The sequence below is a fragment of the Lathamus discolor genome, chromosome 1, assembly GCF_037157495.1.
Source record: "Lathamus discolor isolate bLatDis1 chromosome 1, bLatDis1.hap1, whole genome shotgun sequence".
NCBI classification, from domain to species: domain Eukaryota; kingdom Metazoa; phylum Chordata; class Aves; order Psittaciformes; family Psittacidae; genus Lathamus; species Lathamus discolor.
The window spans coordinates 67,814,290-67,840,002 of NC_088884.1; the positions used below are offsets into that span (position 1 = coordinate 67,814,290).

A 25,713-nucleotide genomic window follows, 5' to 3' on the forward strand; every position below is an offset into this window, starting at 1 on the left:
TAAATCAGTGGGATCCAAATGATAAACCACATAGTTCACTGTTTGTCTAACGTTCTCTAGTTAATACAGAAGAGGGCTTGTAACGGGAGGCTTTAACAAAGATTCATGACGGTGGTTATTTTAGGCTGTGTTATTCAGCTGTGGTGCTGGTTTGCTATCAAGTACCAGTACTAGCCCCACATAAAATACCTGGGAATATGTATGAAGGAAAACCTTGACCTTAATGGCAGCCCTAGACAGAGTGTAAGCCAGTGCTCACAGCCACTTGCCTTCTAAACTTCCAAGACAGTATTTGCCCTTGCTGCTGGTCACAGAGATCTTTTTTGTGACAACAGCTGCTGCCTATCATAGCATCAAGCAAGGGAATGGCAAGAGCGGGCTAAGTGCAAAGTATTAAATAACCAAAACAGCCGCAGCGCCCGTGTTCCCAGAGCTAAGCCAAACGACACAAGGCACTTCAAAAGGCAGGCTCACACTCTTGGGAAACGGAGGTGGAACAAGTGCTTGCTGGCGGATAACCAAAAGGAAGTCGGGGTGCTAGGAGAGGTGTTTCAACTTGAATGGGAGTTCTAAAGTGGCGTGACAAATAAGCTGGAGAAAGCACAGCGGGTAGTTCACGTTTTGGAAAGCCCTTCTGCAGCATGAACCCACGGCACTGCAGGAGCGTGCGAAAACGGGACCGCTGCCCCGTATCTTAGCAGACTTCGCAGTTCTGGGAAGCGCCCCGAGGTGGCACTGCTGCCTTGCGGTGCAGGGGTGCACCTGAGCCCGGCGGGATCAGCTCCAGCTTCTGGGATGTCCAAAGGAATAACGCAAAAGGCAAGGAGGAAGGTCTCTCCCAGACAAGAAAGCTCTAGGTAGGAGCAGCCAGGAGACAAGACCATAGGGCAGCTTGGGCTACAGCAAGAAATGAGTGCTGCTACACCACCAGGGCTGCCACAGGAACGAGCTGGCAGGTTTTCCTAACACCACACCTCTTCCACGCAGCCATGGGAAGTCTCGTCCTCGTACCATGCCATGGATAAACGCTGGCATTCCTGAACCCCCGGGGTTCACTGTGTGCCTGAAACCATGGCTGTCTTCTGAGAGTCCTGGGCATTAGCAACCCGAATGCATGAAGGCATCTCTACGTGCTCTTCAGCATGCCACAGCAGACACGCTCTGAAGTATTCACACTCCGGAGGAAGTGTCCACACATTGACTGATGAGGGATATATGTAATCCCACCTAGACAAGCCATAAGCATAAAATGAGTGCATAACCCCAAACTGAACTAAAACTTCAGCACCCAACTGCACGCTAACAGCTGGGTGCTGAGAAACCATTGTGGGGGAAGAGTCCAGCTTTCCAGAGGTGGGAGCTTATAACCAGGGTCTGATGAAGGCAACAGGGCTGTGATTTTGGAGGAACACCAATGCCGGGGCAGATAATAACCATGCAAGACTGCCCGGCAACTCACTGGAACAGCGTGGAAATGCACGAACACAACCCATGCCTCCCTCAGCAAGCCGTTGAGGATGTGGAGGTAAACTTTGTCCAAGGCAATGGCACAGAGGTAAATTATTAACACTGTTTCTGTAGATCCCCCTTCCATGGAGTGGGGGCAGGAAAATCAAACCCATGAGTGAAAACCAGAATCTGTGAAGCCACCTGAATGCTTTGAGAGGAAGCTGGTGGAGAACTGGGAAAAGCAGCCTCACCATGTCCTGAAACCGAGTAATACTGAGGGAAAGAAAACCAATCAGACCATAATAAAGTCTCCCCCCAGTTCCAAGGTAGCTCAGCACCATGAGCACCGTGTGGGGACCGAAGGCAAAGCTAACTGCTGAGCAAAGCACACTGGATGTTCCATGTGGGTTGTTTCTGATGTTGGACAATAACTCAGGAGTTATTGCAGGAGACAGCAGCCAGGCAGGCTGTTCACCGTTGCGTGTCAGGCCAGCGTAACACGGATCCCTATGAATATGGCCTGGCCAGATGGTTTGATTAATCCGAAATGACTCGTGGGGTAATTGCTTAAGCAGGTCAAAGCAAAAAGTTACAGCAAGGAACAGATTTGTCTTTGTGCAAGAGGGTGGAGGCTGAAAACTGCACTTCCCCAGTGAGCATACGAGCTACTGACAGCATCCTATTACAAACACAGGGTGAGGCATGGGCACTGGCAGGGTGAATGCACGATGCTCCGGTCCCCTTCCTCAGGACATAGAAACCCCCGCGGGAGCCGAGCTTACCGGGCAGCTCAACCCCGACCCCAGCCCCTCAGTACAGGGGCACTGCAGCAACAACAGACGTAAAGACACATTCCTCCCCGCTGAGCGCCAGGCCCCCCGTTAGCGTTCTGAAGCTGAAGAAGGGAAGCCATTCAGGACCCACACGTTAAGGCAACAACACGGAGGGGCCCCTCGGCCGCACGCGGGTGCGGATGACGGGGGGTGAAGGGGTCCTCCGTGGCCGCGCACCGACCGCGGGGCTGCCCGGGAGGGCGGCGCGGCGGCCATCGCCGCCCCAGCGCGGTCCCGCCTCCCGCTGCCAGCGGCCGGCTGCGCGGCGGGATGGCGGCGGCGGCGGCGCGGGGCCGGGTGCTGTGCCTCTTCGACGTGGACGGGACCCTGACCCCGGCCCGGCAGGTAGCGGGGCGCGGGGGGCACGGGGCTGGGCGGAAAGCGGGGCCCGAGGGCAGCGCGGAGCGCGGGGCCTCACCCGCTGCTTCCCCGCCAGAAAATCGAGCCGGAGGTGGACGCGTTCCTGCGGGAGCTGCGGCAGAGGGTGCACATCGGCGTGGTGGGCGGCTCCGACTACGCCAAGATAGCCGAGCAGCTGGGCGACGGCGATGAAGGTGAGGCGCGCACCGTGCGCTCCCCCCGTGGCCTAAACCCGACCCCGACCCCTGCGGCGGGATGGCCGTGCCCGGGCCGGAGCCGCTGCTCGTCCTTCTCCCGCTGCGCAGAGCAGGCAGGAATGGGTGCTGCAGCCAGCGCTGCCGGCTCCGGCGCTGCGTTTGGACAGCCTTCATCCGGGCTCCCCCCGGGGCGGGCAGGGGACCCTTGCGACCTGCGTGCCCGGGGGTTCCGCATCCTGTTCAGCGGGCACCTGGGGTAAAGGAGGGAGCGGGAGGGCGAGGGGCAGCCGCCGCTCCCTCCGCCGTGATTTCCTCCTCTGGCCAGGATGCCAGGCGCGGCTGGGCTGCGAGCTCTTCCCTCACAGCGGGGGGAGGCTGAGAAATTCCCGGCTGAGGCTGCTGCCGAGCCGGCCGCGCTGCGTGGCCGGGGGCTGGAGTTAGGTAACCGGTACCTGCGTGGCCCCGGCGCGCTGGCAGCGGGGGGGGGGGCACGGCAGGCAGCAGAATGACACGCACGGAGTTGAAAGCCTGGTGTTTTGGAGCCCTTATCTTCATCCTGCCATTGATTCACCCCGTGACCTCGGTCAGGTCGTTTCCCCCCTGCATGCGTCAGCTGCCCACATGCGAGCAGAAGATAATCTCCATGCTCGCTTTGGGGCGAGCACAGAGGGTTGGTGGCCCTTTGCGGAGCATGGGAGGTGCAGGCAGTGTGGCACTAAGGCAGCAGGAGGGTGGCGGGCTCGGTCCTCAGCCCAGTCCTTTTGACCCCTTTTCCCAGGCAGTGCCCATGCTTCACGGTTTTCTTTCCTTCCCCCACAGTCATTGATAAGTTTGACTACGTCTTCGCAGAGAATGGCACGGTGCAATACAAGAACGGGCAGCTGGTCTCCAAGCAGGTAGGTCCAGCCCCCTTGCAGCCGTGCCGCTCCTTCCCCGTGCTCTGCGTGCCATGGGGAGCATACTTGGCCCCTCTTTTCTCTCCCCCTAAATGCCAGATCTGAAAGTCTCACACCAAGTTCATGTTCTTGGGTGGGCTTCTTGGGAGGTCAGGCATCTTCCTCACTCCTTCTCCTCCCTCAGGCCATCCAGGACCACTTGGGAGAAGAGCTGCTGCAGGACCTGATCAACTTCTGTCTCAACTACATGGCGCTGCTGAAGCTGCCCAAGAAACGGTAACGGCCCCGGCCCATGCAAATGGCAGTTACATCACTGACTGCTATGGAGCCCTGAGCTCCAGAGCTGGGCTGAGAACAGCTGAGCTACTGAGTTTGCCTTGCTCCAGGCTTTATCTTAGCATCTAGAGGTCCCATGTAGGATCACTGACCCACCAAGCTGGGCACCGTGGGCAAATAATGGAGGAGGCTCTTTTTTTCTGGAGAGCCTTCACTATTTTTTAGCATAGTGCCCGCTTTTTTCTTTGGATTTTCTTCCCTGGGGAGCAGGGTACAGCCGCTGTGTCCATTAGAGTACAGCCACTGCATCCATCAGGGTACAGCTACTGCATCCATCAGGGTACAGCCACTGCATCCATCAGGGTACAGCCACTACATCCGTCAGGGTACAGCCCCTGTGTGCATCTCATTTAGGACAATGGTACCAGCTGGTTACCAGTCAGTGCATCAGGCATCATTGGTCCTATGATTTTCAAGCAGATGAACAATAGCTCTTTAGATGGGAGGCCCAGCGCCTGAGCACACAGCTTCACACTGGTTTTAACCCAGTGTTTCTGTCTGCTTCTCCCATGGAACCCAGCAGCCACAGGGTGCATTGGACTGGTACACCTCATCTGAAGGAAGACTAGTCCACTGCCAGGAAATAAAAGGGTAGTTTTCCATTGGATCAGCTCATCCTGTTGTCACAGAAAGGAGAGGGAGAGGGAAGAGATGGCATGAAGGTAGAAGGGGAGAGGAGGAGGACCTCTTTCAGAGGCAGCCTACAGTTAAATCAGCCTGGGTGCAGTGTCAAACTACCCCTCAGACCATGCTTTCACAAACCATGAGCCAATAGGGCTGTTGCAAGCAGCAGCTCTGCCCTCCTCTTGCCCTGGCTGGTTTGTTCCTGCTCTCCATTTGTGTTTGTAAGCTGGTAAAAGTTGCTAAACTGTTATCCAGATCAGTTGCCTGATGTGAGTCACCGTGTGGCAATACAGTGACTGGTGAGGGGGGCCAGAGTGGCTCTTTACAACAGGGCTGACAGCAAAACATGCCCCAGAAACGTGGGCTGTGACCCTCAAGGCTGTTTGGTTGCCTCATTGCTGTCTGGTTGCCCAACAGCCTGGCAGAGTTTCAGCTCCCAGGTGCCTCTGTGGATTTAGGCTTATGGGATTTCTAGCAGAGCATGGACTTTAAACCCCATCTCCCGAGTCTTGGCTTAGAGCATGAGCTGCTGAACCCTTGGTGCTGCGGAGATGCTGCTCCCAATCTGCAGGCATGGCTGCCCATATGTCCATTCCCCATGTCCGTTCTCCGTGCCCATGTGTCCATTCCTTCACTGACTTACAAGACAGGAGGCTGAGAGTTTTCCCCCCAGTCTCAGGGTGGTAGCACTTTACCACAGAGAAACAGCGCACAGGGGTGGGAGGGACATCAGAGGGGTAATGAGCTCAGGGCTCCTCTGCGGGACAGGGAAGGAGATCTCCCCGCTCCAGCTGGGTTTCCACAAGAGTTTCAGTCTGTTTTCCGATTGGCAGTGCTGCCGTCTGTCCCCTGTTTTTGCTGCCCTACCAGCCTTGGTACCTATCCGAACCCTCGGTGAGTTATTCCAAGGTGATAAGCAGAGAGAACCAAGGATTAGAACAAAGTAAAAAGAAGGGAGCAGTTTTCCGCTAGCCTAGTGCTTTGAACCAGCCCACTGAGGAGGTGGCAGAGTAGTGGTCCCAGTGCAAGGTGAGGATGGCAAGCAGGAACTGGGTCCTGTCTGTGCAAACTTAGGTAAGAGTCGCAGTCACAGGTGCAGGGGGACAAACAGATACCAAGGCCCTGGTGGGTCCTACCTGATTTGTGTCCCAACAAAGAAGTAGTGATTGCTCACCAGCCTGCTGCCACACATCAGGAGCCAGTTACGCTGACCTGTTCCGTCTCACTGCCCCAGGGCACTGCCAGCTTCGCCCAACACACCCAGCACTTCTTAAAGAAGTGCTGCAGTCCCATCAGGCAGTTGATGCAGTCCGGGCAATAGAATCCCAGACTGGTTTGGGTTGGAAGGGACCTTAAAGCTCACCCAGTTCCAACCCCTGCCATGGGCAGGGACACCTTCCACTAGAGCAGGGTGCTCCAAGCCCCTGTGTCCAACCTGGCCTTGAACACTGCCAGGGATGGGGCAGCCACAGCTCCTCTGGGCAGCCTGTGCCAGTGCCTCAGCACCCTCACAGGGAAGAGCTTCTTCCTAATGTCTAATCTAAATCTCCCTCTGTCAGCTCAAAGCCATTCCCCCTTGTCAGCCCCTGGAAAAAGCCCCTCTCCAGGTTTCTTGTAGCCCCTTTAGGCCCTGGAAGCTGCTCTAAGGTCTCCCCTTAGGGAGCCTTCTCTTCTCCAGGCCGAACAAGCCCGGCTCTCAGCCTGCCTCCAGAGCAGAACTGCTCCAACCCTTGCAGCACCTTCGTGGCCTCCTCTGTCCTTGCAGTTATTCGTAACATTAGAAAATGTTTCCTGTCGTCTCACCTATGCTCGTTGCTTCCAGCCCATGCCCAGGGCACACAGGAGCTGTTTATTCCTCGTCTCTTACAGTCTCCCTTACAAAACTATGAGCCCCTTGGAGACACTAATCAGGGGTGCTGACCCCTGGTCTTTACCTGGCATGAAGTACCTGGGAGCGGGCACGGCTCCTCTCCTATCGCCTGTCCCTGCAGGGACTGCATGTCCCACGGAGCAGCCATTCCCCTGGGAAGGTGTGTTTTGTTCTCCCTGCATCGTAACCCTGTGCCCTTGTCCACCCACAGGGGAACCTTTATTGAGTTTCGCAATGGGATGCTGAACATCTCCCCCATCGGACGCAGCTGCACCCCAGAGGAGCGAATCGAGTTCTCCGAGCTGGACAAGGTACACAGGCTCACCCTCCCCTTTGCTGCTGTTGCACCACCACAGATCTCAGCTCTTACCTGCTTCCTGCCCTTCCCAAGGAGGAAGGAGCCCAGCTCCAAACTGGTCAGCACATGCCGCAAGGTGAAAACAGGACTGGGGGGGGTCAGAAAACCTAAGGAAAGACACAGATGGATGGACGAATTTGACTTCATTGGGTACCACCGATGCAGTGGGGTGGCCAGCGGCATGCCCTGTGCTGTGGGAGAGCCCCGGGGAATAAGGCACTTATTTAATAGGGTGTTTCCTCATTTACAGTACCCAGAGGCTGCCCAGCGGCTCCCTTCTGTCCCTCACTCTCCCAGCCCCAACAGAGCTGGAACTAATGGACTTTCCAGAGCGGGAGCGCCCGGCAGATCTGCATTTGGAGATATGGAGCGCTCGGCCCATGCTCACAGCAGTGTCAGCCTGGGGGAGCTTCCTTGGGGTTGAGGGATTGGTTGGACTTGGCAAGACTTCTGCAGCGGAGCTGGGGACTGGGTTGGGAGCTTGGCTTTGGGGTGACTGCAGCGAGGGAGGGCTGGGACCTGCTCCTCCCGGGAGCTGCTGGAGCTGCCGAGCTGGTGGCCTCTGTGTGACGCGGGTCAGGGCTGGTGAGAGCTGGCTGAATGTGCTTGCACTGGGGCTCAGGGAAGGCAGGAAGGGAGCGGAGCAACGGGCCATAGCTGCCTGGCAGACAGCTTACGGTGGGTTCTGCTTGACTGTCAGTATCCAATTATCCCACCTTCTTTCCTCCCGTTTCCCCCTTGCTCCACAGAAAGAGCGGATTCGGGAGAAGTTTGTGGCAGCCTTGCAGAGGGAGTTTGCTGGCAAAGGCCTGCGTTTCTCTCGAGGTGAGTGGAGGGAGCTTCCCTGGCTTTGCCTGGCCTCTTCATTGTGTTGCCCACGAAATGCTGGGAAAGGGGGGCAGGAATCGTGGCTGTTCCCTCTGGGGGCCTGGAGACCCAAGGAAGAGCACGGAGAGCTCATAGACCTGGAGAGCTGCTGCAGGGACACCTCATTCACAGCCAAAGCAGGGCGACAGCAGAGAATAAACTGTGCTGCAGGTTCGCCTCCCCTGCAGTCAGGCAGACGGGAGGGATTTTGTCCTGCCACATTATCCCTGCCTCGATTCCAGTGAGCCCTGCGGAGCTTCCCCTCCCCAGAAGGTCTGGTCTGGCTCCAGCAGCAGCAGCGTGGCCAGCAGAGCTCCAGGCGCACACGCTTCTCTCTAGGAATGAGACGGGAGCCTCATGCGTGTCTCAGCCCTGGGGTTTACTTGGGAGGGTTGGCTGCAAAGGAAACCTCTTTCTTCTTGGAGGAGGAGCTGTGGGAGGCGAGGAGCCCGCAGCTCCGTGCCATGGGCCACTTCTTGGGGTGGCTTTTGCAAGTGAGAGCCACCCTTAGTGAAGATGAGGGACCAAAGGAGGGGCTTGAGCAATGCTGGGGGTCTGGCCAGCCTGGAGAGCAAACTGAGGGTGTGTAAGCGGTGGGGCTGGTGGTGGACGAGACCCTCCACAGGGCACATGGCTGTGAGTGAGATAAGAAGGTGCCGTGTGGTAGCCTGAGCTAAAGGGAAAGGGGGTGACAAGGCTGAGAGCCAGCAGGTGACACCCCACTCTTGACCCAGCGTGGATGAGTACTGCGGGTCTGGCGCCCTTATGGCCCCTGCTTAGAGCCCCTTCAGCATCCTGCCAGCAGCATCCTCTGCTGCCCACAGCACTGACACACACCGTTTGTCACAGCAGAGAAAGACAAGGTCCCCGCAGGCACGGGGGGCAAGAGCACAACAAGGGGTCTCTCTCTTCTGACTTTGGGAAACCGCCATGAAGAGCCTGGGCCTGTTGTGTAGAAGCATCGAGACAAGGGGAGCTGCAGGCCCCCCGCTCCTCCACAAAGGAAACGCGGTGTGTCTCAGGTCAGGCATCCAGCACCAGGAACACGTGGGAATGGGGCTCTTCTGCCAGGCTGGCTCCATGCTGCTTGTCCCAGACTGTGGAGGACACAAGCCCCTGAGGTGGTGGAAGATCTCTCTGCAGCCCCCCAGACCCATGCTCTGCCTAGGCAAGGGACAGTGCTGGCTGTCCTCCATACCACCTCTTCTCCCTCAGTTTCCTACCCTCTGCAACCGGCATCAAGAGCCCCTCCTTGCTGCCCCATTGTGTTTAAAAGGCCAGGATGCAGCGAAACGCAGCGTTTCTCACAGATAAATGGCTTTGGGTACAAACCCAGGAAGGATTTTAATGAGGTCAGACAAGTTTGGCTCCTGCTCTCATGCTGACTCCGGCTTCAAGTCGGGGGGCATCTCCGTCCCTGAGGTTGTAGGGCACTTGCTCCCATACATACCACAGTGTCCTGCCCGGGTAGTGAAACCTCTGCCGCAAGCTGAGCACACAGATTCCATTCCCAGCTCCTCAGGCTCCAAGGAGGGCTCCAACAGGGACACCTCAACCAGCCAGGGAGGAGAGGATCATGGCATCAGGAGCTGAATGGTCTGGGGGAACAGTGCCTCTCCTCCAGCAGGGACGGTCCCTGTAGGTACCTGTCTACTTTACTGCTAGAGGTACCTGCTTCCTAAGAGTAGTAGGGTTGTGGTGTGTGAAGAGGGAGAGTGTGCCTGAGGAAGCAGATGGTCCCCATGAAGCCAAGAGGAGCAGAGACCTGAACTGGCAGGAGGATGCACATCCAAGTTGAAATCCCTATTCCTCCTGGCTCCAACCGAGCCGCCAACATATGTGTGCCCTACGGCTTTGTTTTGGGAGGGACTTGTCACCCGTGTTGGTGCTGGGACAAGGTTCTGGCTCTGCAGCCTACGCATGCAGTGTGGTAGCTCAGGAGGACGGGGAAGCTGCTGCCTCTGAGAACCCCCAAAAGGCTGGGGTAAGCCTGGTCTCAGAGCAAGGGCTGGAAGTCTGCTAACCCTGGGTGGCCGTGGGTGTCCATGTGCGCACACATGAGCGCGCTCTGGGTAAGCTCCCTCACCTCTGTACATCTGCCTTCGTGCCCCTCCAGATGGGAGCAACTCACACTTGACTGTTGTAGCGAGAGGCGACAGACCAGGGTCGTGCCCCGGTTACATTGATGGTACCTCCATGGACCACCCTTGATCAGTGTGCATGGGGCCTGCAGCATGGCCAGCTGGGACCCCCGCGCTGTGTGGTGCATGGGGTTTGCTTTGAGTGTGCTGGGAGCTCCCAGTCCCTGCAGGGTTAAGGAGCACCAGAGCGCTCTAGGAGGGCCAGTGATGTTCACACAGGAGCCTTGGTGCCAGTCTCCAAGGACGTTGCCCCCCGTTGTGACACAGGACATGCGGATGCAAGGTGTGATCCAGTGTCTCCCGGCAGATGCATCTCTTGGGACCTCCCATGCCAGCATCCCCCCTGCAGTGCTGGTTCCTGCTTGCTGCCTGCCTGCAGTCAGGGGAGCTGTGCTGATGGTCACCACAGCCACACTGATGTCACTCCGGCCCGTTGTCATAGGAACAGCTACATGCTGCAGAGGCACACCAAGGCAGAGCTGGTGCCTGGCTGCTGTTCGGGCTGGGGGCTGCACACACACATCTGGGCCTCTCCCATCCCAGCATGGGGGACACCCTGTCAGCTCCCACCAGTGTTGCCCTTCCTTGTGCTGGCAGGTGGCATGATCAGCTTCGACGTCTTCCCGGAGGGCTGGGACAAGCGCTACTGCCTCAACGTGCTCGATGACGAGAGATTTGACACCATTCACTTCTTTGGGAACGAGACGACCCCTGTGAGTATCTCCTGCTCACCCCTCGCATGGCCGCTTCCTCTCCTGCATGGTGCTGCTCCCCCACGGTTCCACAGCCTGGGTTCCACCCGTGGCACCCCTAGTGCTGCCAGGGGAAGAGACATCCTCATGCAACAGAGGTATGCAGAAGGCTCATGATGGTGGCAGGGCCACCGTGCTGGGGAGCAGGTCCATCTCAGCATTGCTTTCCTACCCCTGGCACTCCTAGGGGATGCAGCCACTCTTGCGGCCCATAGGACCCAAAATGCACTTGGGAGAGGGCTTTTCAATAGCAAGAACAGCTTCGCCTTCCTTTTAGAGCAGTGAAGGATGATGCTTCCTTGCTGCGGTAGACCAGCTTGGCCATTCACTCAGCTCTTTCAAATGTGGGCAACCTCTGCACCCCAGATGTGCCCACCGCATCTTTTGCTAATTCATCCACAGGCAGGGCAGGGAGCTCCTGGCTCCCTGGAAAACCTTTGCTGGTCCTGGGCCTTCCCCGTCCTTTCTACACTCCTCCCACGGCACAGAGGAGGGGAGAGCAGGGGGAGGGAGCAGGGCTCCAACCCAGCCCCGTCTGCCTTGTTGGGACAGCAGAGCCCTGACAGCCCCTGACAGAGCCAGATGTGGAAGCATGGATGAGGATGCTCTGGTGATGCCCTGCTAACACCTTCCCTGTTTCCTGTCCCCCTGCAGGGAGGGAATGACTATGAGATCTACGATGATCCCCGCACGGTGGGACACAGCGTCCAGAACCCCCAGGACACGGTCCAGCGATGCCGCGAGATCTTCTTTCCGGAGAGAGCAAACGAGTGCTGACTGCACAGGCCCCGCAGCCCTGCCCCAGCCCTGCCCTCTCCCCCGCCAGGAAAAGCACCTTCACTTGAGGGATCTGCTCAGGGCCACTGGAAATCCCCACTGTGCAGAGCTGGTCGGGATGTTAAGGTGTGAGCACAGGTGGGTGCGCAGGAGGGGGCTTTGCTGAGCAGCCCTTTGGCACTCCCCGTCTGCGGCTGGGGCTCACAGGACCAGACCCTCCTTGCCTCCAGAAAAACTTCTCTCTTGACAGTTTGGGCTGGGTAGGCAGCAGTGTAGATGCTTTCTTGATCAGAAGGCATTGAAAGGGCCAGTCACAAGAGCGTGTGTGTGACCATCCCGTGCTCCCTCCCCTCTTCTCTTCTTTTCCCTCTGTTTCGCTTAACACTTCTGCATGAGGGAGCATGTGTCTCACCTTTCTCTCCCCTTTGCACCTTGGCTGGGGAGGTTGGGGCTGCTGAGGCCCCAGGCACTCTCCCTGGAGCTGCTCCGAGGCAGGAGGCCAGGAAGGCTGTTTCCACCAAGTAGGAAGGGGTAGCTGCGACCCCAGCTGGTTGCAGCATTGGGCATCCTGACCTAGGTGGTCACCATGTCCTTCCCCTCAATGCCATGCCGTGCCAGTCACTACAGGTGACCTGGGAATTACAGTTTTAAAATGACTGACTGCGCTTCTGCTCTGAGCTTTGCTCAGGCGCTTGGAGAAACGCATTCTCTCTTTAGCTCTCAAAAAACCCCCAGGATGTATTTCCTGTGTTCTCAAAAGAGACCTTGCCTGGTGTGGCTGGAGGACGCCAGGCACCCGATGTGTGCAGGGCACTCTGTGGAGCAGCTGTGGGCAGAAGGCTTCCTGGTCCTCTTCCCACTGCCATGTCCATTAGGTGTCACAAGTGTGTCAATGTAAAACCTCACCCAGGGCGCTCATAACAGACCAGGTCGCCTTCCTTCCCAGTGCTCAGCTTTCCATCCTGATGCCAGAGGCATTCTCAAAGAGGGCCAACACAGGCCAGACCTGGTTAGTAGTGCCAATGGAGGTACCCCCTCAACAGTGCCCTCCAAGCTTGCTTTTCCACCCCAGCTCATCCCACACGCTCAGTTTACATGGTCACCTTTAGGGAGGCAGGATCGCCAGTACTGTCATGTGTCCTGCTGCTCTCTTCAGGGTCTTCATGTGTTGTAAAACCACATCTGTCCTTCAGCCCTTGACCTCATGTTGCCCCTTTGCTCCTGGCAGCTGTGCTAGGACGTGTGGCTGCACCGATGACACTAGTCACAACTTGGTACTCCAGAGAAGCTCAGGGATCCCCTCCAGGGAGATGTCCACTTACAGCTACCCAGGGCACACATACCTGGTGTTTGTGGACCTGGAAGATAGTGAATGTTCCTGCAACCCACCCCTTTGCTCCCCATGAGCCTTTCTCACCACGTCCCTGTTGTTATGGCACTGTCCTGTCTCTTGGTCCTGTTTTCTCTCCGCTTTTTCTCCTCTTCCTGCTGTCCTTGCCATTGCTGTTCATCTCCCACCTAATAGGTGGACTGCAGAGAGAAGTTTCTCAGCTGGCTGCCACTACCATAACCAAGGGACTGCATGCATCAGGTGAGATATGCTGGTACTTGTAGACCCAGGGCAGGGCTCCCGTGTGGCCACGGCCAGAGTCCTGAGTGGGCCTTGCCGCTGCTGCCTGGCTGCAGGAGCAGGGGTGCTGCCCCTCCACCTGACTGCACCTCTTAACTCTACAACGCATCAGGTCTGTAATGCATCCCGTCTGCATGAGCACAAGGGTCTGCCCAGCATCCAGGAATCCCCAACAAATGCACCAAGTCCTCTTTCTACCCAGAGGTTGTTGCGTGGCAGAAGAGGACCTGTTGGAGAAACCTGAATGCAGGCTACTCTTTTTCGCAGGCCACTGGTTTTGACACTGAAACCTCCATGGAGGAATTGTGTGTTTTGTGGTTCCTCCTTCTCTGTTTCACTGTGGATCAGGTGATGTGTGCGGTTTTGGGGGGAGGGGGGGTGGGTAATTTTCCTATAAGTCTATTCAAACCCAGCAGGAGCTCTTGTGAGTTCAGTGGTGAGTGAAGAGCAGCCCTAAAGTCACAAGACACTGTGGTGGCCTTGGGGGCTGAGATGACTTGCACACTTGAAGGGAAGGACAGGCTCTGTCCGAGGCTGCTCCTGGTGGCAGCGCATCCCTTGCTCAGGGTGGGAAGGTTGGAGGGTGAGCAGAGCAGAAGCAGGGTTGACCTCCGAGGCACTTGCCATCGCTGTCTGCTCAAGAGCTCACATGTGCATGGGTGGGATCAAGCCCAGGAACCTTCCGTGTTCCTGTCTCTGGCTTACACCAAGCCCGCGCCAGCTGAGGGCACCTTGCAGCAGGAGACGCTGTCCTGCTGGAGGGGTGAGGTCGACATCAGAAGTAGCTGGGGCAGCTCCTCACAGTCAGAGCATGGCTGAGGTTGAAGGGGCCTCATCCGCTCCCACCCTGCTGCTCAAGCAGGGCTGCTGAGAGTCCTGGCTGCCTGCTTTGTGTTCTTGCAGGCAGGGATGAGGCACAGTGCTGGGGTGGGGGCCCTGTACCTGCCCCTGAGACCCCTTTGCCATGATGCTCCTCACCCGGTGGGTGCCTGTGGTGTGAGCTGGGGGTTCTCCTGTGTATGTGTGAATGAGATGATGTGGTGGGCCCTGCGTCAGGGGGTGGCTCCGTATCTGTGTGAGATGGGCAGCTCCTGTCTGGCAAATACCAACTGTTAAATAAGAAATATATTGAAATACAGATATATGTATATTAAAACAAATAAAATCAATCCTATTAAAGCTACAACACGCAGTGGTTGAGGGCAGCATGTGCTTTGTGCCTTGGGCTGAGACACATCCAGATGGCAGGCACCCAAAATCCCTGCAGCAGTGGGGGACCAGCCCCAATCCCCATCCCGATGGGCAGCAGCCTCCTGTCCCAGGCTCAGCGTCTGCTCCCCCTGAGCAAAGCTGGAGCACCCCAGAACCCCCAGGCCACGCTGTCTGGAGGAATCTCTGAATGCTCCAGGTCCTTTACCTGAGACAGCCAGCAGCATCCCCACCGTGACACACACAGGACAAAGAGCCAGGATGGGCAGGGCTCATGGGAAAGTCACTTTTAATGGTTTATTGCCAATGTTACAAAGGTTGACACATGGTCAGACAGGTGGGAACCACACCGGAGTTGTAAAAACACCACAAGTCTGGGGTTGTAGTTTATTCCCCAAAAAAATAGGGAACGGGAAAACAAACGAATCAATCAAGGTTTGCCTTGGCCAAGCTGACTCTGTGTCCCAGGGATCCTGGGGCCTGAGCCAGCATCACCACAGCCCCTGGGTGAGCCAGGCTTGGGCTTGGCAGTGAGATGGGCTGTGGGGTATCCCCACATCAGCCTGGGCTGGCACAGCAGGCAGTGGGTCCTCCTGAATCCACAGGGCCTGGCTGGCTCATGTGGCACCAACCTTGTCCCTTCTCCCTGCTCACAACAGACCCCTGTGTCCCCACTGCAGCAGCAGCAGGAAGATGTGGAAAACGCCACTCTCCGTCAGTGCTGAGGGCCAGCAGCAGGGAGCAGGTCCCCAGGGAGCTGGCTGTCACCTCCCCAGGCCCACTTGGAAATAAACCCTTTCAGATGCTGAAGATTCCTGGAGCATCCCCTGGGGCCAGCTCCATCCCAGCCCGGTGGAAGTCGTCCTTGTCCCATTGACCTCTGCCCTGTCCCTCCTGAGCCCGCCTAGCCAGGGCATGGCAAAGACCAAAACCGAAGAAGTTTGTGCTTTGTATACGAGACCCTGCCTACACCGAGGGGCTTGGGGAGAAGTGGCTGAGGCTACTTACACCCCTCAGCCCCTCACATCCCCCTGGCAAGCTATGGATATGCACACACACACACACACACACATACAGATGGGAAGTGGGGTCTCCAGAGGGCTGAGGGGACAAGGTGCAGCCATCTCCCCCAAAACCATGTTAGTATGGAGCCAAAATAAGTGCAGTACCAGCCCAGGGGTGGTGGGGAGCACAGAGGTGCCAAGTTTACCCCTGTCCCTGCGGGCACAAGGCCCAGCGCCCTGCCAGCAGCCGTTTCCCCCTTAGTGTTTTCCTTCTGTAAGCCACCCACCTCCCCATGACACAGCTGACCTGAGGTCTGTTGATGGAGGGATGTGGCTCAGGCAGGTGCCATCAACTACCAGCAGTAGTGATACGCTGCCCCACACTGCCCTGTTCCCCCCAGCCTCACGGCATGCCCCGCTGCTGGTGTGCTGTGGGCAGTGAGACCAACTGGGGAGCCCATCTTGCCAAAGCGGGGTTTAGGAGGACAAGCCAAGCTCCCCCAGACTTCCCTCTCCCGCTCTCAGCACCTGTGGGCAGCGGTAGGGCTGGTTCCCCTGATCCACATGGCCTCCGGGGCAAGAAAGGGGACATGGGGCACGGCACTGCCCCCCGCGCTGGAGGGCGGCAGGGGAGGGCTCTGCTTTCCCCGTCCCCCTCGACAGACACTTACAAACACACACAGAGAAAGGAAACCGTAACCTTATAAAAGACACCGAACGCAAACGCCTGCATGTTTGGGGGCAGCCCCGGCCCCGCCGCCGCCTCGGCTCCCCGTGTGAGCGGCCGGGCAGGCTTGCTCTGTGGGGCCGAGCGGCCGGTGGCCCCCCCGGGGGCCTAGGAGCCGATGATCTGGCCAGACCACGTCTCGTGCTTCGTGTGGGGTGCCAGGTTGGTGAGGACCACCTCCACCGCCTGGAACTTCTGGTTCTTGGGAGGGATGGGGCAGACCTTGTACGTCACCTCGTCCCCCTCCACCGGGACATACTCCCCCTCGATGCTGCAGGAGAAGAGAGGAGAAGTGGGGCTGGGGCCAAGAGCTAGACCACCCAGCACCAAGGAAGGAAGACACCCAATTCATCAGCTGTGCCTTAGGGGTCGAGGACAGGCAGAGCCTCATCCCCACATCACGGAGACCTCCTAACCCCAGCCCGCAGCTCTCCAGCCCCACACATCCCCAGACTTACTCAGACACGTGCACGAAGATGTCCTCTGTGCCGTTCTCAGGGGTGATGAACCCATGGCCCTGGGAGCGAGAGAACTGCTTGCAGACACCCTTGAAGATGGGGCCAGCAGAGGCACGTGCTGTGCTGCAGGAGGAAAGGGATGGAGATGTCTCACTGGGGGGACAGCACAGGGAGAGGTTTGCTAGAACAGACAGCATTCCCTGGGGACAGTACATGGATCCCACCTGCAGCACTGCGGGCAGGCGGGTGCAGAGATGCCGAGTGCCACAATGACAACATGCACCAGCCGCAAAGAGTCCTGCTGGTGACTGCGGCCCCTGCTCAGCTGAGCAGGGCAGCCCCAAGCCCGCTTGCTGCGCTGTGCGCCGGGTACTCACGCTGAGTAGGTCCTGGTCCTCTTGGTGGGGAGCGGGCTGGGCAGGTCCCGCAGCAGCAGGTTGCCACGCTCCCAGATGCGGCTGCCCTCGCGCTGGAAGGGGAAGGTGGGCCACACCGGCGACTTGGGCGAGTGCAGCGGGGGCACCGCTGGCGGGGCGCTGGGGTCTGATGACATGGTGGGGCCGGCGGGCTCCTCCGTTCTGGGGACAGATGGGCAGGCAGGCGGTGGGAGAAAGGGCGCCTGGGTCTGCTGGGTACCTGCAGCCAGGGGAGCAAAGGGGGGTGTTACAGGGCCCCCCCAGGGAGGGGTTTTGGCAGCAGGGGCAGTTTGCTGTCAGGAACAGCCCCCTCTGCTCCCAGCCCACATCTGTGGGTGCAGGCAGCATACTGATGGCCTTTGGTACTGAGCACCAACACCAGGTGCTAGGAATCGCTCTGGGAAGCCCACCCTGGCTTGGATCAACTCAGGATATTCGTAGATTCATAGAATGCTTTGGGTCAGAAGGGACTTTAAAGCTCATTCAGCTCCAACCCCCTGCCACAGACAGGGACACCTTCCACCAGACCAGGTTGCTCCAAGCCCCGTCCAACCTGGCCTTGAGCACTGCCAGGGATGGGGCAGCCGCAGCTTCTGTGTGCAACCTGTGCCAGTGTCCCACTGGAGCAGTTAATCCAAACAGTTCCAGCAAAACCATCCCAAGGGAAGAAAAGAACCTGGTTTATGGTTTTGTCTTTCTTTTGTTTCAGGATAATCCCACATATTAGAGATGAAGTCAATAAGAAGCACGTCCTGGGAGAAGGAGCAGCTGAGCGTAGGCTGCCATAGGCAGGGACCACTTTGGGAAGGATGCCCATGCAGTGCCAGCACTCCAGGGCTCCTGGCCCCGGCCTCTGAGATGTTCCCACAGCCTGGGGTTTCTGCTGAAAGGATGAAGGAAAAACGCTGAGCCAACAGGTAGGTCGAGGTCAGGGTCTGAGGTCTCCCCACCGCTGGAGGTTGCCTCAGTGCTATGGGATGTAGGACCCAAGCCCAGCCCCAGTCAGCAGCTTGCTGCCCACTGGCCACAGCCCTACAGGGAAGTGGCAGTGGGAGGCTATTGCAGGCTGCCAACACCACACGCACGTCACTGGGGCACCTCAGATGAGTCACGACAGCTCAACCCCTGCCGCTGTGGGCATTGGGCTCCAGGTTTTGGCCGGCATCATGTGGTCTGCAAGGAGGTAAAGCCCAAGGGGGTAACCCTGTGCTGGGATGTGCGAGCGCTGGCCTGGCAGCAGTCACCCACCAAAGAGCAGGAGCCAGAGCAAGCATGAGCATGGCTGAACCACCCTGAGCGTGAAACCGGGGCCTGTGCATTCTGAAGCAGGTTTCCCCCCTAACATCCCATGTTGTTACCATCCCCTTCCCTGCCAGCCCATGCAGCCCTTCCAGCCCCACTGGGGCATGCGGCATCCTTTGGGAGGACACCAGCACACACCGGGAAACCCAGGAAACAGTTAATTTGGTTTCTGACTCATCCGTGGCCCCTCGAGGCACAGTGGCTCTGGGGCAAAGCACAAAAGGGGGTCACCTCAGCTCTGAAATTAGCAGGCACCAAGGACATGGGAAGAGATTTCTAGAGCAGCTGAAGTGCTGGGAGGGACCTGGCAACTCCTGTTCCCCTTCCAGGGGGTCTGCCCATCCACTCCTCAGTTAGTGTCCTAGTGGTGTCTCCCTCTCAGCCCTGCAAAGCTTCACCCAGGTTTCAGGCAGCAGAGACCACGCTGGAGCCCCACACCAAGGCAAAACCTGCCACTTTGCTCTTGCTCTTTAAGACGATTTCCAGCCACAACCGCAAACCCCTCTGAAACATCCTTCCCATCCACCCTGCACCAAACCCTTCATGCGCTTCAGTGGCTCCTCTGTGCCATGAAGCAACTGGAGCACAAGCACCTGCCTCCTGCTCCATGGCCCACCCGCACCAGGGCTGCTCAGCTCCTGCCTTGCCAGCCTCAGCATCTCCTTCTGCCATTCCCAGGGCCACCATTTCCTTCCCCCATGCCCGAGGAGCTCAGAGGGGCTCACGGAGCCCCACAGGCGAGACATCCAAAAGCCTAGGCAGCCACCACGCTGCTCCCCTGCTCGCATCTGTGCCCCCCACCCGACCACCCTGCCTGTGCTGGCAAGCAGCCTGGCTGCTTCTGGGCAGCAGAAAGTGAGGTGGTCCCCAAGCATTGCTGCAGGATCTGGCATCTTCCCAGGAGGATCAGGGCTGGACGCGCGGAGCGATGTGGGGAAGCGGCCCTCAGTTCTCTGCCACATCGTGGAGCTGACACTATGAAAATGGCTTCACCACAGAGTGCCTCCTCTGTGCTGCTTTCACTGAGGAGACCTTTTCGGTTTCCCCACCAGATTAGGGACAATGGAGGGTATTTAACCTGAATAACGATGCTTGGAGCAAACTATTAGTATGCTGAAGGGGTTGGCTGGCACCAGGAGAACGAGCTTCCTCCAGCGGGTCCACGTGAGACTGGAAAAATGGAAGTTTCCCAGAGGGAAAAGAAAAACAGGAGGTGAAGGGGAAGGGGTGTGCAAGAGGGGGAGCCTTGCAGGGAGAAAATGGCTTGGGCAAATGAAGTGACAGCCAAGAGTGGGTCTGTGCCAGGTTCACCTGCGGGACCAGCACAGGCTTGGGTGCCCTGGAGGGCCTCCTGGTTTGGGTTGAGTGATGGTGGGGAGCAGGAGCCTGCTGGGCATCGCCAAGGCAGAGGAGGCAGAGAACACACTCCTGAGGCCTGAGGATGGCAACTGCTGTGAGCCCCCATTAGCTGAGCTTGCCCCACATGGGAAAACAAGCTGAGTGCAACAGCCCTCAGGCACTTTGGGGAGCTCTGGCTGATCCGCAGGGATGTGGGGAAAGCCCTGGCAAGGCGCAGCAGCTCACTGGGATTGTACAGTGACAGGGAACAGCAAGGCTGTGGGGTCCCCATCCTTGGGGGTGTGCAGCCCCCTGGACACATCCTGCTCAGAGGCATTGCACCTAAGTCCTGCTTGGAGCAGGGGCTAGAGCAGAGACCCCTGTCCTGTGGCCATGCCAAGGTTGGCTCCCAAGGCCAGATACTCTCTGCTCCTCTCCCTTTGTTTGGGGGTCATTCTTGGGGCCCAGCGACTGAACACCCAGCTTTGCTGCTGCTGGTGAAGCTGAGGCTGAGCGGAAGCTTTGGCACCATGGGGTTCCAGGGCGGTATCCTGCCTTCCACCTCATTTAAATCCCCGCAGCAAACAAAGGGACCGAGGAAATTAAACTCAGCAAGAGCGGGCTGAGAGAAGAGGGGAGACATGAGCATGTCCTTGCTGGTGTCCCCTCTCCCCAGCCCAGCTGCAGACCAGGGAAAGCCTCTCCTGCCCTTCTTCCTCTTCTGTTCTCTACCCCATCACCCTCTGCCAGCCCTTTCTCCATGCTGCAGCCCCAGCAGGTGACAAGGAGGAGGCACTTGGAAGCATTTCCCCTTCTCCTCCATCACTAGTGTTATGCTCCCCTTCGCTGGAACCACAAGCACCCGTCCCCAAGGCAGATCTCTGCCAGCCAGGCAGACACCACCCTCAGCACCATGCCCATTGCACGTACATATACAGTGCAGGGATGAAATCCGGGTCATTCGAGGAGGCGAGCGGAGGCCGCAGCAGCCCAGCTCTGGTGTGGGGCTCGGGAAGCCTTTTTCCAGTGTAGCCCCATCCCCACAGCCACTGCCGGACCTGCACGTCGCTCCTCGCTGTCTCCCCTGGGTGGCATTGTTCTGCAGGTCCCCTGGGGTGACAGTCCTCTGAGGAAGGTGTGCAAGCGGCACTGAGACCGGCACTCCCTGGAAGAATGCTTCTCATAAAAACACCCCTGGCTCTGCCTGTGCTCCCAGCTCCCCACATAAAACATCTCAGAGTGAACCCCAAAGCCCTCTGGTGATAGGGTTTCCTTCCGCAGCAGCAGCCAGCTTTGCTTTTATGTTTTTCGGAGGGCAGGCTCCCGAGCCAAACTGACAGTCGGGAACGCTCGCAGGCAGAACGTAGGAAACCCAGGCCAATTAAGGCAGACAGGCAGTAGACACATCAGCTTTTATCTCGAGATCCAAGTACCCCATTCATCATCAGCGACTGAAAGGTCTGTGCTTTATCAAATAAAATCACTGTCTCTCTCTGTCTCTTTAAAGCCAAACACATTGACTTGGGTGCTGTCTGTGACCTTGTTTAACTAAACAGCCCTTCAAGGTCCCCCAGAAGGGGGGAAGGAGCCTTTTGAAGAGGCACCAGCCCCTCTCTGCCACTCCCCGTTCATTAGCGGCAGCGAAGAAAAACCCCTCACACGTCCCTCAGCCAGGCAGGGGAATGCATATTTAATTGGCTTAATGGCCCTCGGTGAGCTGGTCCTCCCACACGGCACTTCTTTGTGCTCCTTCCCATCTGCTGGAACCCCAAGGCTGCCCAGGACGGATGGACGGATGGATGGGTGGCTGCTCCGCCAGCGGCTGTCACGCTCCGGCTCTGGTCGTGACCCACCATCCCCTTTATGGGCTGTTTCCCTTCACGCCACCGCATTCCTTTGCAAATCCCTGGCTCAGATGCTGTCTGCCACCACGCTTGGGTCTGCCGAGTGCCGCCGCTCCCCCTGCCCCAGTCAAGGAGCTGGAAGTTGTTTCTCCCTGCTACCTTTTCCAGCAAGATCCTACATAGGCTCTTCCCTGCCACTCGCCATCATGTTCTCTCTACCTCTCATGACTGCCAGTGGCCCCTGTTCAGAAGCCAGGTTTACCTCCCTGCTTTGTCCACCCCAGTAGCAGAAAGGTGTCCGTATGTCAAACATACCCCCCATCTCCGCAGCTGGTTGCCGGCAGCCATCTCCTCACCCCACGGAGCAGGGAAATCGATGTTCTGGCCCACCGCCATCCTCGGTGGAAGCTGATGCCCCCCCAGACCAAGCCTGTCTAGACACGGGCTGAAACAGAAGAGCTACACCCCTCCAGTCGCAGAAACGTGCCCCCAGAGCTCAGTGCAACAATAAGAATCCCACATTTCAGCTGCTTGGCACATTCATATACCAAGGGACCCAGCAGCAACGTGGTAGCCAGCAGAGAGCCCGAATCAGCACCTCCCGGGGGCTGCCGTGAAGGGCTGGAACCAGCTGGGGAACCGGGATGGCTCCAGGCAGGGGGTGGCACAAGCAGGTTACCCCTCGCTGGGCTGCGTTTCTCCATCCTCCCTTGGAGGAGGCTCACAGCCTTGGCGTCTGGCAGGTTTTTATAAATGCTGTCTCTATCCAATGCTAATGAAAGCCCCTCAGCCCTGCCCCCCCCCCCCCCCCCCCTTCCTGGTCATGCTGTTAAGAGTTAATACCAAGCAAAGCAATTTCCTTGGCCACCCGGCATGTTAAAAACCCCTTTGCTGAGACAAATTACTATAGGAAAAATAAACTAGGCGGTTTTGGGGGAATACAGACTGACAGCATCCTCTCCCTAGCTAAGCCAATCACGCTCACAACTCCAGGGATCTTTGCTGAGATAGTCTCGCCTACGATACAGCCTGCTTAGCGCTAAAATATGAATGTCACATTTATGGATCGATTATAAAAAGCTCCTTTAGTGCTGGGGTGCCCAGTTCTCCAGGAGGCCATGGGAGAGAGAAAGAAGGCTGCCAGATGCAAAGGAGAAGCAAAGGGAGAAGCCATCATGGAGGCTTGATTTACCTTTTAAGCATATATGCATAATCCTCACTCCCAAATACCAAATTTATGGGATTAGGTTGTTTTGCTGTGTTTGGTTTGGGTGCGTTTTTTAAATTAGAACAGCATTTGTTCGAAGACCTGGTGCAAATGTCCTCATCTGTGTGTCCTTCCTTCCTCCTTTGTGGATCTAACTTGCCATCAGCAGGAATGAATAGTGCAGCCAGTCCTAAAGAAACCCCAATTCAAGCCCACATCATTATCAGCCTGGTTTAATTAGAAGGATTTTTTACAGACCGCCTCCCCTTCACCTGGCCATCAGAGAGCTGGGTCCAGCTGATCTCACCCCCTCATGGCAAAGCCCTGGCTATTTGCCCCCCAGCCACAGCAGACATACAGTACTACACTGTCGCCGCTACCTCCAGAGGAGTTATTGTTCCCGAGGCTGGTGGGGAATAACCGAACCGGAGGAGAGAAGTCGTGCCTCAGCCTCGCGCCTCTCCACCGTCAAAAGGAAAAAGCAGGTTTGAAAGAAGGTGGCGGTGCACGAAGTTTAACCTCCAGCCACAATAGCCCCAGATGGCTATTGTGCCTCCCCTCACTCACCTCCTTAGCACTGACGGGCTCCCTGGAGCTGCGCTCTGCAAAGCATCGGTGCTCGGCGGGGCCGAACGCTCCTCCGCTGCCGTGCGAGGAGCAGTGGTCTCTCCTGCAGCCTGGCTGTGGGGGGCTTTCTCCGGCTGTCTGCCTGCCGGCTGCCTGCTGATGGACCTGCGGGATCTGATGTGTGGATGATGTGAGCCTCGCACACACACACACGCATCCGCACGCCTTCCCTGACGTCAGGGCCAAGCCAGGGGGAGCGGGCAGGTGGGAGGGATCAGGCTGGTCATTTCTGAGCTAGGCTTAAAGGAGCAAGGCTGTATGGGAGGCTGGAGGCTACGAGGGTCAGCCCAGGGGGGCTGCATCACTTCAGTTATGCAAAGTGACGTGCATCGGTGCATCGCTGGCATGGCCGGACGCAACAGGGCAGCTCCACAGGCACTGGAGGGGGAGAACGGGCCAGAAAGCCAGGGGGGTCCCCTGCAATGGGTCAAGCCTCTCCCATATCACCCCAAGACCTACTGGTGCTGCTGCAGCCACTCTCTTCATATGCCCAAGCCTGCAGCCCCAAGCATCCATGGGTGTTGCAGTCACCCCCAGCACAGCCAGGAGAGCACATGCCACAAATCCACCCCATTGCTCCGTGCCACTGCTCTGGCCTCATTTCTAGCAGCACACTATGCCAACCCCCTGAGCCTAGAAGATCTTCCCTTTCTGGTTTCCCCTGTGCCAACGTGACTCTGATCAGGAGAGCCATCTCCATGAGCAAAGGCAACGCCATAAGTCGGCCAGAGACTTTCTCTCTTGGGGGCGCAGGGTGATGTGATGAGGACAGGAATCAGTTGTATCCACTGGGGAACAGGGTGAGGAGTAGTGGGGTTTAAATTGCAAGGAGTGAGATTGATGCTAGACATTAGGAAAGGCTTTCTAACAGAACAGGCAGTTAATTACTCAAGTAGATTGCCTGGGGAAGCACCGGAGTCTCCATCACTGGAGGTTTTTAAGAACAGGCTGGGCAGGCATCCTTTGGGAGAAATTTAGGTGGTATCAGCCTCATTTTGGAGCAGAAGGGTGGACCACACCAGTACCTTAACACACAGGGCTCTGTGATCCTGGAATAAAGTTTGCAAGAACCCCAAACCACCATGGCACAGCGTCAGTGCTGCAGGGAGCTGTCATGGGCGTCTCGTGACATGGGGTGGTGGTGTGCTGCTTTTGGTTTCTTACACAGCTCTTTCCTTGAGTCATTCTACATAGATGAATGTGATGGTAGCAACCAGAGTTGTTCCACCAGTGACCCCCAGGGCTGCAGGGTGGCATACCAGTAGTGTGGGAAGCTGTGAGGCATGGTGCAGAGTCAGGAGACAAGGTAAAAACTCCTCCACTTGGCTGTATCCATCCATCCATCCATCCATCCATCCATCCATCCATCCAAGTAGCTGGGTATTGATCTGTGGCCATCCCAGGGGCTTTGACAGAGGGACCAGACCACAAAGGGGTTGTGTCCGTCCTTGTCAATGAACTATAGTTCAGAAAAAGGCTCTGAACACAGACGAGACCAGCCCATGGCAAGAAGCACTGAAACCCCAAGTGCTGGTGGGTTCTGCCATTGCCCATTATGCTCTGCTCAAGCCTTTTCAAGCAGTTTTCCATGGCAAAACAGGAGCCCCATTCCTCCCTACAGACACCAAAGGCTCATCTCCCCACTCTACCCTTCAAAACCTTGCAAAAGAAGGGGAGAAGAAACCCAGCCAGCTCTCGGTCTTCATCCTGAATTTCTCCTGAGATGGCCCATCCTCTCCTGGGGGACAGCTCTGCACATCCACATGAGGAGGGTCCTGAGCTGGAAACAGCTGGAGGCCAGAAGAATGATTGTACATTGATGATCATAAATACCTGTACTTCCCTGCCTGGTTTGTGGTACACCAGGGTTAACAATGTGTCCAGTCAAACAGTATCAACTGAACAGAGGGGATGAGTGTCAGAACAGGACTCTGCCACGAAATCACTAAAGGCTCTTGACAGAAAAGGCACAGGGAACTCGAAGGATATTTGACTGGAAGGGCATGTGCTGCAGCAGAGTCTGAAGCATGCAAAACTTATAAAAGGAGAAGAGGGGAAGCTTTGATCAGATAGTGGGGGTGCTGGAGATGCCTGCAGAGGTGGAAGCAATGGCAGGAGTATGCAGGACTTTGTATGTGAGAAGATACATAATTCCTTTGGAGTGAATCAAAGGAGGGCCAATACGGTCTAGATGCAAATCATCACTCACCTCCTCTAACATCTCTTACCCAGTTTTCTCCAACAGCAATGGGGATGTGGAGCAGAGGAGATCTTAAAGCAAAATAACTTGGGGGTTCTTTGTATTTTCCGCCCCTTTCTGAGCCTTCAGGTAACGTCAAATAGTATTTTCCAGTTTTCCTCTACAGTTATGAGAATGAGAAATGTCAGGGATTTTCTCCGAGTGACAGGAAGACCCTTGCGCAACCTCTGCATTCCAGCAGCTTAAGTGTCAAAAAAACACCCCAACCCCAGCAACTGACAACCATCCTCC

At 57.1% G+C, this 25,713-nt stretch overlaps 2 protein-coding genes across 5 annotated transcripts; one reads left to right on the forward strand and one right to left on the reverse strand.

Moving 5' to 3' along the window:
• Nucleotides 1-2,499: 2,499 nt before the first annotated feature.
• PMM1 (phosphomannomutase 1) lies at nucleotides 2,500-11,777 on the forward strand. Of its 4 annotated transcripts, none has more exons than XR_010612241.1 (9): nucleotides 2,500-2,627; nucleotides 2,719-2,836; nucleotides 3,659-3,735; nucleotides 3,920-4,011; nucleotides 6,777-6,876; nucleotides 7,174-7,317; nucleotides 7,673-7,748; nucleotides 8,643-8,812; nucleotides 10,529-10,616. XR_010612241.1 is itself a non-coding variant. In XM_065677139.1 (9 exons), exons 1-9 carry the CDS (start codon nucleotides 2,553-2,555, stop codon nucleotides 11,458-11,460), a joined length of 921 nt encoding a protein of 306 aa, XP_065533211.1. In that variant the 5' UTR covers nucleotides 2,500-2,552; the 3' UTR covers nucleotides 11,461-11,777. The 4 variants fall into 4 exon arrangements, 2 of the variants coding, with proteins under 2 accessions (XP_065533211.1, XP_065533217.1); XM_065677139.1 differs by lacking the exon at nucleotides 8,643-8,812 and adding an exon at nucleotides 11,338-11,777 and having other exon boundaries at nucleotides 10,529-10,644; XR_010612242.1 differs by lacking the exon at nucleotides 7,174-7,317.
• Nucleotides 11,778-14,571: 2,794 nt separating this feature from the next.
• CSDC2 (cold shock domain containing C2) lies at nucleotides 14,572-23,421 on the reverse strand. The gene is made up of 4 exons (XM_065665108.1): nucleotides 23,163-23,421; nucleotides 16,866-17,124; nucleotides 16,489-16,611; nucleotides 14,572-16,301 (listed from the first exon to the last, which is right to left on the reverse strand). Exons 2-4 carry the CDS (start codon nucleotides 17,039-17,041, stop codon nucleotides 16,139-16,141), a joined length of 462 nt encoding a protein of 153 aa, XP_065521180.1. The 5' UTR covers nucleotides 17,042-17,124; nucleotides 23,163-23,421; the 3' UTR covers nucleotides 14,572-16,138.
• Nucleotides 23,422-25,713: the final 2,292 nt, after the last annotated feature.

Bases quoted from the DNA above. Each gene is read 5' to 3' on its own strand.
- PMM1 (XM_065677139.1), top strand. From the start codon at position 2,553: ATGGCGGCGGCGGCGGCGCGGGGCCGGGTGCTGTGCCTCTTCGACGTG. The intron at 2,837-3,658 runs GTGAGGCGCGCA...CTTCCCCCACAG, and splicing joins GCTGGGCGACGGCGATGAAG to TCATTGATAAGTTTGACTAC. The intron at 4,012-6,776 runs GTAACGGCCCCG...GTCCACCCACAG, and splicing joins CTGAAGCTGCCCAAGAAACG to GGGAACCTTTATTGAGTTTC.
- CSDC2 (XM_065665108.1), bottom strand. From the start codon at position 17,041: ATGTCATCAGACCCCAGCGCCCCGCCAGCGGTGCCCCCGCTGCACTCG. The intron at 16,612-16,865 runs GTGAGTACCCGG...TTCCTCCTGCAG, and splicing joins AGGACCAGGACCTACTCAGC to CACAGCACGTGCCTCTGCTG. The intron at 16,302-16,488 runs GTAAGTCTGGGG...CTTCTCCTGCAG, and splicing joins ATCTTCGTGCACGTGTCTGA to CATCGAGGGGGAGTATGTCC.